Source organism: Neopsephotus bourkii, unplaced genomic scaffold (assembly GCF_033783945.1).
Source record: "Neopsephotus bourkii isolate Nb327-2 ecotype Australia unplaced genomic scaffold, CSIRO-AGI_Nbou_v1 NB_1493, whole genome shotgun sequence".
Lineage (NCBI taxonomy): Eukaryota > Metazoa > Chordata > Aves > Psittaciformes > Psittacidae > Neopsephotus > Neopsephotus bourkii.
In genome coordinates, this window is record NW_026901969.1 from 3976029 (window position 1) to 3989388 (window position 13360).

The 13360-nt window shown below is 36.5% G+C and overlaps 1 protein-coding gene across 8 annotated transcripts in view; it reads left to right on the forward strand.

Annotated features, from left to right (window-relative positions):
* PPFIA2 (PTPRF interacting protein alpha 2) overlaps positions 1–13360 on the forward strand; it is a 338209-nt gene that overhangs the window by 175297 nt on the left and 149552 nt on the right. For 5 of the 8 annotated variants that reach the window (XR_009727817.1, XR_009727819.1, XR_009727820.1 and 2 more), the window contains one exon: positions 11731–11793. The exons of the other annotated variants lie outside the window; for them this stretch is intronic. Coding sequence is in view for 2 of the 5 variants with exons in the window: in XM_061369361.1 (XP_061225345.1) it covers positions 11731–11793 (63 nt within the window). In the remaining 3 variants the exon portion in view is untranslated. The remainder of the gene's footprint in view (positions 1–11730; positions 11794–13360) is intronic. 8 annotated transcript variants of the gene reach the window in all.

Below are 13360 nucleotides of genomic sequence, written 5' to 3' on the forward strand. Positions count from 1 at the left end.
AATGTGCTGTTTTAATACATAAAGACATGCAATCCTCAGTCTGCTGGTCTTCACCTGAAAAGTTCATATTTAATTTAAATCAAAAGTGTTTCAGTTCTTTTCTTTACAATTAGAATTTAATTTAATTTTTGAATGTGTTCTTCCTCATAATGCTTTTTGTGAAAGCTTTGAGAAAAGTGAGTAATCTCCCTTTCCTACGTAGCCGAGTTACCAAATTTAGAAGGCTACATTTGAGCTATAGTTAATAGCGAGAAATAATCAGTTTCATGTACATTTCATCCTAAAATAGATCCTGCATAGGCCAGATTAATTTTATTTTTATTTTGATTGTGTAGTTTTTTTTTGTGTTTGGTTTGTTTGGCCTGGAGAAAAGGAGGCCCAGGGGACACCGTATGGTTCTCTACAGCTGCCTGAAAGGAGGTTGTAGTGAAGTGGGTGTTAAAGTCTCCTCCCAGGTAACACATAATAGGACAAGAGGAATCAGCCTTAAGTTGCATCAGGAAGGGTTTAGATTGGGTATTAGGAAAAATTTCCTTACCTAAAGGGTTGTCAAGCACTGGAACAGACTGCCCAGGGAAGTGGTTGAGTCGCCATCCTTGGAGCGTTCAAAGGACATGCAGATGTGGCACTGAGGGACATGGTGTAGTGATGGACTTGATAGTGCTGGATCAGTGGTTGGATTCAATGATTTTAAAGCTCTTCCAACCTAAACAATTCTATGTTTCTTTGATTCTAATGTGAAGCTAAACTGGTTTCTGACATCTGGCTGTTGCCCAAAGGGTGACAGCCGAGAAAAAGGTGCAGTTCTTGTTAATTTGTCTTTGCTGCTGCTTGGCAGCATCATAAGCAGCCTCAGTCCCTGAAACTGTGTGTAAATCGTTAATGCATCACTGCACTGCTCTGTATTCGTTTGGTTGTCTTTTGGTATCTCAAAAGACTGTGGGGGGTCTTCAAATGCGAAGAAAAATGCTGCTGCTGAAGTCTCTGACTTAGGCTTCTATATTTACCAGGAAAAGCAAATAAATCGAAACCAGCAAAATACATCCAACCAGTGTACATGTATCCCACATATACTTTGTTTATACACACATGACATGGTGCCTTTTGTCTTTTTTCAGAGAAGAAAAATTCTCAGAGTTATACTTCACAGTGCCTAGCAAACATGGTGGCAAATTATAATATAAATTACTTAATTATTTCTCTAAGACAGCAGGAATGCATGTTATGGCCCTGACCTATTCAGGACCTGCAGAACCTTATACAGTCATCAGTGAGACAGGGAGGGAGAGAGCCAGATTGCTTGGAAGATGGATCAAAAGAGTAGCATTAAATCTCCTAGGAATTAAACTGCCATATGCCTGTCCCATTTGTATATTCAAAAGCAAGCTGTATTTTTTCAGCAATGTCTAGAAGGATGAACATTTAAAACAAACCACCAAACTAAGAACAGTTCAACTAAAACACCTTGCAGACTGCAGATATCTATGTATCTGTATACATTTTTCTCTGAGGTGATAGTCTATGAGAAAAATCAGTGTGGAACAGTGTTAGCTGTATTTGCTACTCTTGTAGAATTAGGTTATATTTATAAAAGTGCTACTTCTAAAAATAGAAATAGAATATTGAATTATGTTTGTGGACTCTAGTATTTACAATGATAATCTCAGCAGATCTATTGTTGCTACAATTAGAATAGGCAGAGTTTTAATCAGTGAATCTTCTTTCTCTTGCATCATCAGGCAGAAGAGAGTGGGTTTTAGGTACTTTTTATTTTCCTCTTTAACTTTCTCCAACTTTATAGTTTTAAACCCACAGAATTTTCTATTCTCCAAAGAAAGAGAGCAGAAATAAAATCTCTTAATCACTATATTCTATTCTGCTCTCATGAGACCTTACTTGGAGTACTGTGTGCAGTTCTGGTGTCCTCAGCGTAAGGACATGGAGCTGTTGGAGCAAATCCAGAAGAGGGCCACGAGAATGATCAGGGGGCTCAAGCACCTCCCATATGAAGACAGGCCGAGAAAGTTGGGGCTGTTCAGCCTGGAGAAGAGAAGGCTGCATGGAGACCTCATAGCAGCCTTCCAGTGTCTAAAGGGGGCCTATGTGGATTCCGGATAGGGACTCTTCATTAGGGACTGTAGTGACAGGACAAGGGGTAATGGGTTTACACTTAAAAAGGGAAGCTCAGGTTAAATATAAGGAAGAAGTTCTTTTACTGTGAGGGTGGTGAAGCACTGGAATAGGCTGCCCAAAGAATTGGTAAACGTTCCATCCCTGACTGTTCAACACCAGGTTAGACAGAACCTTGGGCAGCATGGTCTAGTGTGAGGCATCCCTGTCCATGGCAGGGGGGTTGGAACTAGATGATCTTAAGGTCCTTTCCAACCCTAACAATTCTGTGATTCTGTAATTCTGTATAGCCAAATGCCCAAGGAAAAATTGTCATAAATGAAAAGAAGCACTTTCCTTGTTGTGAATACCTTTCAAAAACATATTTAAATCAAATATGGGGAGAATGAAGAAAGTATATGTTCTTTAAAATCCTTTTCATACAGTGTTTTCTCAGATTATGTTAAAAAATGTTTCTCTTAGTAGAAATAGCTTTACATTTCAAAGCTATACCAAGACAACTTCCAGTTATACACTCAATATTATATTTTACTCTACTAACATCCACATCCTTCATACTCAAAATTCAACGAAACATCTAAGAAGTGTTAGATGTTTCCTTTCCTATATCTCACATCCTTGAGCTGTGTTGCAGTCTGGATGGAGTCAAAGTCAACCCCACTCCTGTTTTGTCCCTGTAGTGGCTGAAGCAGTTTTCTCCACTAACTCACCCTAGGTTTCTGCAGGTCTTTTGACACAGCTGTGCTGAACACAGCAGTATGGTGGAAGTATGGGCAGTCCTTCATGACTGGCTTCCCTGACCACAGCGGATGGACTGTGTCATTTTATTTTTCATCCTGCACCGTGTTCAAGGAAGACATGCCTCTTTTCCTTTGCAAGAGGAATAAACAGTAGTTTTCCACTGTCTGAAGAGGGAAATTCTTATTACCTGATATGCCTTCTTTTGTATTTTCTAGGAGACAACATTGGTCTGCATTTAAAGTCTGGCATATTGGGCATTCATTAACCAACATAGTATAGACAGTACAAACTCACACGTGACAAAGAAGGCAATGACTTGCAGAGGGGGGTACAGCAGGAAGTTCCCAATTAATACAAGATACTGTTACAGCTCTTTTTTTAATATGAAGGATATGAAAGAAAACCTATTACTGAAGCTTAGCTGTCTATGATTACAATTTCCAGATAGTCTTATCTTGAAGACTGCTTTTTGTCATGGTTTAAGTCCAGCTGGTAACTCAGAACCATGCAGCCGCTCACTTCCTCACCCCTGCTCCCAGAGGGATGGGGAGAAGAATAAAAAGAATGTAACACCCATGGGTTGAGATAAGAACAGTCTGGTAACTAAGGTGTAACACAAACCACTGCTGCTACCACCAATAATAATAATGACAAGGAAATAAGGGAAGAGAATATAAAGGTAGAGGGGAAGGGAGAAAAACCAATAAACACAGTCGATGCACACTACAATTGCTCACCACCTGCCAACCAATACCCACCCTGACCCAAGCAGAGTTCTGGGCCTTCTGGGTAACTCCCCCCAGTTTATATACTGGGCATGACATGCTGTGGTATGGAATACCCCTTTGGCTAGTTTGGGTCAGGTGTCCTGTCACTGCTTCCTCCTGGCTTCTTGTGCCCCTCCTCACTGGCAGAACATGAGACTGAAAAGTCCTTGATCAAGATAAGCACTACTTACCAAAAGCTAAAACACTGGTCTGCTATTAGCACTGTTCTCAGACTAAAGCAAAAACACAGCACTGCACCAGCTACTAAGGAGAAAACTGTTCCAGCTGAAACAAAGACACTTTTGAAGGATGCTGTGGTTTAAATCCAGTCAGCCATAAATCAGCCAAGCAGTCTCTCTCTCACGACCCCCATTCTTTCCCTCCCCCCCGCTCCTGGAGGTATGGGGAGGAGAATCGAAAGAATGTAACTACCACGGGTTGCGATGAGAACAGTCCAGTAACTAAGGTATAACACAAATCACTACTGCTACCACCAATAATAATAATAATAATTACAACAATGATAAAGGAAATAACAAGGAAAGAGAATACAACACCTCACCACCCTCCAACCGATACCTCACCCCACCCCGCAGTGAACTAGGCCTTCTGGATAACTCTCAGTTTACATCCCTCGCGTAACATGCTGTGGTATGGAATACCTCTTTGGCTAGTTTGGGTCAGGTGTCCTGTCTCTGCTTCCTCGCGGCTTCCCCTCCTCCCTGGCAGAGCATGAGACTCAGAAATTCCTTGGTCAGACTAAACACTACTTATCAATAACTAAAAACATCAGTGTTATCAGTGCTATTCCCAGGCCGAAAGTCAAAACCACAGCACTGCACTAGCTACTAAGAAGGAGAAAAATGACTGCTACTGCTGAACTCAGGACAAGGACCAGTTTGTAATTGGTCCAAATAGTCTATATTCTGATGATTTGGTTTTGTGAGGATATCTCAACTGATTAGGCATAGCACAAATTACACAAACAGATAACACAGAGCTTAAATCAAATGTACAAGCACTGATTGGCTTCTTCTGGCAAAAAACATTCACCTCTTACCTAGTGAGAGTGCTAAGTTGCAAAATTTCTCAAGACTGTCTTTCAAGCTTTTAATTATCATTACACACATTCATGTCACGAGATTTATTTTTAGCTGTTCAGGAAAAGAAAAAAAAAACAAACTCACAACAACAAAAACCAACCAAAAACTTCATTTAGCCTCTATGATATATTCTCCCTGAAAATATATACTTAATGAATTACATAAAAACCCTGTTGTGAACCTGAATACTTTAGTCTGCAGCCTAAAGTACCCTGATAAGGGCATGAAGAATGAGCACTGGGGAGATTGGTGTGATCACAAGCCTGAATCAAGGCTTCTGTTCTTTATCCCTTACCATCTTTCTCCTTGCACATGTCAATCAAAAGTTGAGGTATACCCTCCTGGGCCTCCCTAATGTACATGGGAGTTTGTACTGGTTGCTCCATTTTGTTTGCTCACATTTATATAGAATAGCTCTATCCCAGACTCCTCCATAGCTGGGCAGAGCAGAATATCTTTCAGTAGTCCAAGAAGGTGGTGGCATTCTGCACTCACCGAAGGGCATGTTTTCTTCTGCCTCATGCTGCTTCCAGATCAGAGGACAAATTGTTCCTCTGTTTGCAGGAAACTTGACGTGCTGGCACATGCATTTAGGGAAATGGGGGAAATATTTATTACTACAAAATAAAACCATGATTCTTTGTCCTAGGTTTTTTTTTTTATTTGTTTGTTTGTTTTGGTGTGTTGTTTTTTTTTTTCCATGTAGAAATTTGAGGATTGGAAGAGGAACAGATTTTGAAGAGGCTTCATCTGACTTGTGGGGCAATCAAAGCAGTACACTGTTGTTGAAAATGATTTAGGCATACTTTTGGCTTTGCTGTCTGCTGTAGTCATACAGTAAAAATGAGATTACAAGAAGCAAAATGTTAAAATTAGAGCATGATTCATTTTATTTTTAGCATGTTTCCAGAAGTTTGGCTTCATTTTGCCTTTGACAAAGCTCTGATAGTTCCTGTGATCCATGTCCAGTTTTTTAGATTTCTCTCTCCCACAAGACTCATGTGGCTTCTGAAACCTTTATAGGCTCCTCTGCTGCATTTGAGCTCTATCTAATGCAGATCTGTCAGAGGTCTGATCTCCTGGGACCATGTGCATCATTCTCAACACACCTTTCTAAACTACATTTGCCTTAATGCAGAGCAGCATGCAGGCATGTGTGAACTGCTGTATCTTCCTTCCCTACAGTCCCTCTATCTGGTGATGACAGATTACTACTACATCCTGGGTACAGGTCTGGTTGCTGGGTGATTAGAGGAGCAGGATTTCAGGGAGCGCAGAAAAACACTATAGATGTATTTGGTTGGTGGCTTTTTTTTTTTTTTTCATTTTCTTTACTTTTTCCTTTCCTTCTTTTTTTCTTTCCTTCCTTTCCTTCATTCCTTTGCCTTCTTTTCCTTCTTTTTCAGTACTGATCCTTGATAAAATGACTTGGAATTGAACCTGGAATGTAAATAGTGTCTTCATTAGACAAAGCAAAAGAGTATTTAGCGATTTCCACAGATTTACTTTAAAAGACAGCATAACATTCCAACATGCTCATACAGTTTCATATTTTTACCTGATATCAAATGAGCATACCCTTTCTTTTGTGCACTTGTAATGAAAAAAATACTTCAGTCTGAAAAGGCTTTATGCAAAGGAATTTCTGGCAATTAGGCAAAGACATATTTTTCAGTTTTGACTAAGAACTGTTCAGGCAGTTCCTTTCTAGACTTTTTTTATTAGCAAAACTTTTAATAGCGAAATATATGCCTGAATTATTTCCGTGCCTTGGTACAACACAGAAGCATGGTTTGAGATATTTTAATGGCTATATGAAATCAAACTCTGCTTCTCTGATCACTGTTCTGAATCTTTAGTTGCTATAATAAATTTCTCCTAAGTTCAATACATTTAAATCAATATTTTGTAGTGTAAATGTAAGAGCTTATTTTAGCAATGGTCATTTTCTGCGTTCACATCTTGTAGATATTTTAAAAATGAATAATCAGAGTATAATTAGACTGTTCAGCCACTGTGATGCAGGTAAACAAATACGAATCTTATCTCTTTAAAATGCTCACTTAATGATGCGTTATCTTACCTTCTATCACCATGGGGGAAGGTACTGTACAGTACCGGAGGAAGATTACTATACAACTGCAAGGTCTGTCTTTCTGTATATTAGGTATTAGGGTTAAATCTTGCAAATTTTTATATGTAAGTTTAACTCTGCAATGGTATCAAGTTCCCTGTAGCTCAATGGGAATACTCCCATGAACTAAGTCAAGTGTGTATAGGTCAGTGTACACACCAGAGAGGTCTTATTGATGTAGATGGTTAGAGTGGGTTTTGTTACCTCTTTTTACATTTTTTTTTCTGCAGACTATCATCAAGCATATGATGTATAGTATATATACACTATTATGTATACTGTGTATATATGTACAACATATATCAAGTCTTAGAATCATAGAATAGTTTGGGTTGGAAGGGACCTTAAAGGTCATCTAGTCCAACCTGCCTGCAATGGGCAGGGACGTCAACTAGATCGTGTTACTCAGAGCCCATCCAGCCTGACCTTGAATGTTTCCAGGGGTGGGGCATCTACCACCAGTCTGGGCAACCTGTTCTGGTACTTCACCAGCCCCACTGTGAAAAATTTGTTCCTTATATGTAGTCTAAATCTGCTCTTTTTAGTTTAAAACCTTTTCCTATCACTACATGCTGTCATGGTGTAAACCACGACACATGCCCATGTAAAATGTCTGTTTTCATCTCTCTTGCAAGCTCCCTTTAAGTATTGAAAGAACACAGTAAAGTCTCCCTTCAGCCTTCTCCATGCTAAATGTCCTTAGATAGTTCTTTGTATATATCATATCCTATCCATGCAAAATTATTGTATATTTACAGGTACACACAAATGGAGAGACATACCAATTCTGGCTATAAAAAGGAGATTTATTTTTTTTTTTTTATTTCCTTGACTTAAGAGCATAGACATTTCTAACTTTATTGAGTTAAAAGTCCTAAGTTGATAATTTAGGAACACTCATTTAGTTTGATATTTACAATGTCATTAGATGTAACTGAGTATTTAACTGAATGAGAAAGTATAATTAAAGAACAAGGATCGTCTCTTAAATGGTTTGGGGTTTTTGAAATGGAAAAATAAAAATAAATTATGTATGTTTTGGTTCAACAATAAAAGATCCCTTTCTGCACAGAACCAGATGATATATTCAGACAAGAGGCCTCTCATGAAGACAACTGTGTTATACTAAGGGAGCTGATAGTAAGATGGGGCAATATAAAGCATTAGATTTAGTGAAAGTGTTGTTGGTGATGGGTTTGCTGGATTTTTTTTAGGGGAAAAAAAAAAAAGAAATCTCACATTGTTTTCTAGTACAAACATTAAAAGAAATTAGAGGGTTTTGTTTGTTTTAGATGATATGATAAGACGTCAAATTAATTTTTCTGGAATAACTATGAATTTCCATGGAATAAGCAACTTGAGTTGAAGGTGTTGGTTGTTGGAGTAATCATGTGAGATGCAGGAGATACTACATGGAACCAGCTACACTTCAGGATAGGCTCAGCTGAAGCCACTTTCCTAGACTGAGTAGACTAAAACACCTAAAAATCATTTTGGAATGCGGGAAGTGATATAAGACTGGTCACCACAAAATTTTTGTCAAGAAACATAAAATATTGCTCTGAGGGAGAGTTTCTTTTCTGTGATAGCAGGCTAATAATTATTTTTCTTATAAGTACATTCCACTTGTCAGTTACCTGTATCATAGAAGTCAAAGAATTAAGGGAGATTCTTCACTGGTTTCTTCAATATATCAACAAATTAGATATATTCATTGAATATCCTTGAATTTGCCAGCAGCTTTGGATACCACTCATTATAAAACCTGGCTTTCTTTTTTATTCATGTCCTTATTTTGGAAATAACCTTGAAATTAGTGCTGTAGTGCTGATATCATAACTACGAGCAAGAGAGCTCCTGTTTTACCAGAGCTTTGACTGGGTTCTTCCTAAGATTAATTTACAGGACTAGTTAAAACTTTGTTTAATGTAGTGCTTCCACAGAAGCTTGAAATTGTAGTCCCATTTATCCTTTGTCACTATTTCCACCTAATTATGAAATGCAGGCCAGTTTGCTGCATATGCGGGCCGTTGTGATTGTCATCTGATTCCGTCTTGGAAATGCCAGGAGGTATAGCTTGAGGGCTTTTTCTGGGTGAATTTTCTGAAAATGTTTTCAGATGTGCTACAGCCTCACACAAGGTTTTTCCTTGTGGAAACACAAAAGAGAGAAGAGAAGAAGCCTGGAAACACTTCTGGGTCTATCATTTAGGATACAGATTGAGAATCTGCCCCTGTGCATGTATTTCACAGCAAATAGTAGATGAAGTGCTCATCCCAGGCAAAAATATAGTTCTAGAGCTTCATTTTCAGGTATTTTTATCTCGACCCTATTTCTTTCCTTTGATAGGCTTTAATGCTGATGCATTTTCTATAGGAGAAAGATGAAACTGTAATAGACAGCTTCCAATAAGTGACAGTTACTAGGGTACAAAGTATTAAGTAGATGCTAGAATATTAGATGCATTCATGAATGGAATAAATATTCTATCAAGATGCATGAGATGAGAACTGCTGCTTTACTTACACTGAATAACTCGTTCATGGATTTTCTATCTCAAATGATTGCCAGTAAAATCTTCATGACAATATGATGTTTTTGTCTTAGCATGCATAGTTTGAAGACAAACAATTTTAGAATTAATGCACAAATTTTATACTTTTTATTGAATCTATTTCTTTCATTTCTCTTCTCGTACACTTGACATTTTAGGTGCTACAAGTCCGGGTAGATAGGAAATTACCATGGCTATAAGGAAATAGCCTTGTTGCCTTGAAATAGCAGGGATCACACTTTCCAGTTATGTAAAGTTTCCTATAGTAGGCCTGAAGAGTCAAAATACTGGTCCTTAAACCTATTAGCTGCTAGATTTCAACACTGTTCATTTTATACTTTTCATAAAAAAACTTTTAGTCACAGTTTTACAAGAGGAAAGAGGAGGGGAAACTGTTTACAAGATTAGGCTAAAGTTACCCAGAGGATATTGCTTTTAACAGTGATGAATAACAGACAAAAATGAATTAGTTAACAGAGCTCAGATGCAGCAGTCAAAAGTATACAGTAGATCTACCTTTTCACACAAAAATGCAAAATTATCAGAAAACATTTTGTGTGAGTTATAAGTAAAATAAAATGTGCAAAAATGTGAAAAATATTTACACATTATTTTTTAACCCTTTATCAGTAGTTGTATATGTATAAACATTGAGATTAAATTTAATAAGCATCAAACAATTGTTAAATAAAGATGTGAGACTGAAATAACGAAAGTTTATAATGAATGTTTATAATATTTATGTTTTCTTATGATGAGATATTGTTTATTTTGAACCTTATCTTGATGACATAATGTGGACGGTTTTTCCCTTATGAAATTATGGAGCAACAGTGGTGTTAAAAGATACGTCTAAACATGGTACCTGATTTGACCATGAAGTTGATTTGCAGGGAAATGTTCTTTTCAAAAGCAGCTGCTCTGTATGAAGTGAAATTGCCTAAAAAGAGAAAAAGAAACAAAAAGACAATAAAAGGGCATTATAAAAACATTTTCAAATATTTAGGGTGGTAAATATAAAGAAGGGAAATCTGACAGAAGGAAGTTAACAACTTGGCAATGTACATGGAGAGTTTGCTTAAAATTCAAGATTTATTCTTTTTTGTTACCACAAGTATCATAATTCTCCTGTGAAACACTGAAAGTTAAGACTATTTCAAATACTTTAAAACTCTCACAAATCACAGAATGAACATCATTGGCAATATGTAGTTCGATGTTCACACATCGATACGTGTGTGGCTGTTATCAAAGATATTGTTAATGTGCACATTTTAGTTTACTGCAGAAGTCAGTATTAATATACAGTCAGGCTTAACTTCCTCATAAATTATAAAACACATCTTGCAATATGTTGTGTTTTCCAAATGTTATATTGTACAATTAAAAATACTTGAATGCAAAAATACTGTCTTTTTGTCAGTTCTGAATACCGTGTTTACCAAATTGAGTTGGTAAACAGTCACAGAAATAAAATGTAGGTCAGTACTTACTTTGAGAGATGATGATGCTCAACTATAATTAGCATGAACATTGTATGTATTGTTACATATGCTCACAACAATGGAAAAAATCATTGTTTAGAGGTCTAGAACTGTTTTGGGTTTCTTTGGTTTGTTGGAGTTGTTTTAAATGGCAGTCACAATACATTGAATCAGAGGTTTAAAAAAGACTTCTAGAACTTGTTTAAAATTTCTGATATTAATTTCCTCTGAAGTAAATGTGATCAGAAGAATTGTCATCTGGTCTGATTGCCCAGAGTCAGGTCTTTCTGAAGATTTTTACATTACACTAAATTAAGAAGTCATTAAAAAGCAGTAAAAATAGCGTTCAGTGCTCATGTATATTCTTCAGATAGCTGAAGGGGCTTCTTTTGGTGTCTTTCCATAAATTATTTTAATTTGGGGAGTAGATCTTTTTTTTTTTCAAGCCTCACAAACAGGTAAATCTCTTGCCTTATGTAGAGACTTCAGATTAAAGCTAGCCATAGAGGTATGATTATTTCTCCATAGTTCTCTGACTTTTTGACAGTGCTTCAGAGTTCACTCTTGCAGTGCACTACAGAACACTGAAGTGACTTACTATTTGCCTATTTACTCAACACCTCATGAGCCAGGAGATGTAACAATACTTTCAATTTTTTTGTGTGAATTTCAGTTGAGCCACATTTTTCTTCTCGTAGATCAGCTCACTTGAATGATAACAACATTCATCTTGTTAACATGGTGTAATTTAAATATACTGTAGCACTGTATAAAACTGTGTTCCATTCAGCAGAATCTCTGTTGCCCCCTTTTTCAGATGACGGTTGCTGCTGGTACGAGCATTGAGAATAACATTCAAAGGACCATATCCTGCCCTAATGTATGTTCAAAATATCTTGGATTTTTGTGTAATTTAAATGCAAAGCCTTCTAATATGATTTTCATCTTTTGTTACCCACAGAAGCTTGTGCATCTTGAAATTACTTTACATTACATGTTTCAGGGTCAATGAATATTGTACTACAAGTGAGGTCTCTATCAAAATTAGTGAATTACTGTCATTCTTTTCTGATGCAGCTAAATAAAAATTTTAATATATTCACAGTTCCTTCTGCATTTACCTTGCTTCCCACACAGCAAAATGCTTCTGTCAGTTGAAATCAGTAGAACAGCAATAAGCAAACTGAGGAAAGCAAAAAGAGACTATATTTATTCTACTGAACCCAATTCTAAATTTCATATAAAGATGTGTAACACTAAATTTGGAAGGAAGGTAATTTCATTTTTCTTGCTTAAACAAATATATCTCATGACTTAGAAGAAGGGAGGAATTCTATTGCCCAGGAAAGGCAGACTAAGAAATCTATCTCGTTAATGAATGAAGCAAATTATTCACTTGTAGTATAATAGGTCATTTATCTTGTTTTAATAAAAGTATTCAGATAATGAAAAGTTATTGGGCCAAAATTGAACTCTTATGTATTAGTTGGAAAACATTAATGAGAATTTGAGATGTACCACTGTGGAAAGACTGTGGCTCTCCATTATATAGAAGTTATTTTTTTATCATGTAATGTGTTTGCTCATTTATTTTTCAGCTAAAGATTATCATGTTTATAGGGGAATAGGTAGGAGAAATTCTGGATAAGCATTTCCATCACCTTAAGTTCTTTTAAGGTAGAACAAATAAGCAAAGTTCAAGCACAATATAGACAAAATGACTAATAGCAAAGAGAAAAAATAGTGTGAATTGATATTGGCAAGAAATTTGTCCTCCCTATCTGGAAAAAGAAAAATCAACATCTTAAAACAATCTTTTTCTCTAGATGTTTGTGCTTTTAAGGGAACATAGAGAAATTCTTCACACTACAGTCCTAGAAGATAATGCATCTATCTGAATCATTATTGAATTTCTGAATACATTTCTTAAATGGACCAATATTATAAATTCTTGTCTATTATTTGTACTGTTTTATTCCACTTTCAGACTTACTTCTATGCAGAGGAAAAAAGTTTGCTCAGTATGTAACATATGATTAATCTTCCATCTCATCTGGATTTTCAATATGACTTTAACTTCTCCAAGGCAGTTTTCATATTTCAGTCTGCATAAAGTACCATTTTTGAATGGAAGGTAGTAATAGTAAAGCTAGTAACATGACAGAGTTGACAAGCATGGTGAAACACAGAATTTCAAATTTAGATTTAGAAGTCCATAGCATTACCTTAACTGCCATTGAACAAACATATTCTTATGCTTGCCTTTTGAGATCACAGGAGCTGTCATTTTGAACTACAGTTCTTAATTATTCCGGGTTTAGTTTTGTTTTTTCTCTTTGTACTTATGTGAAGTATTTTTGTTCTCCAAAAAGAAATATATCAACCTCTACAAGAAAGGGGATAAAATTTAAAATCCATAAAATGCTCTTCTAACTCCGTCTCTTGAT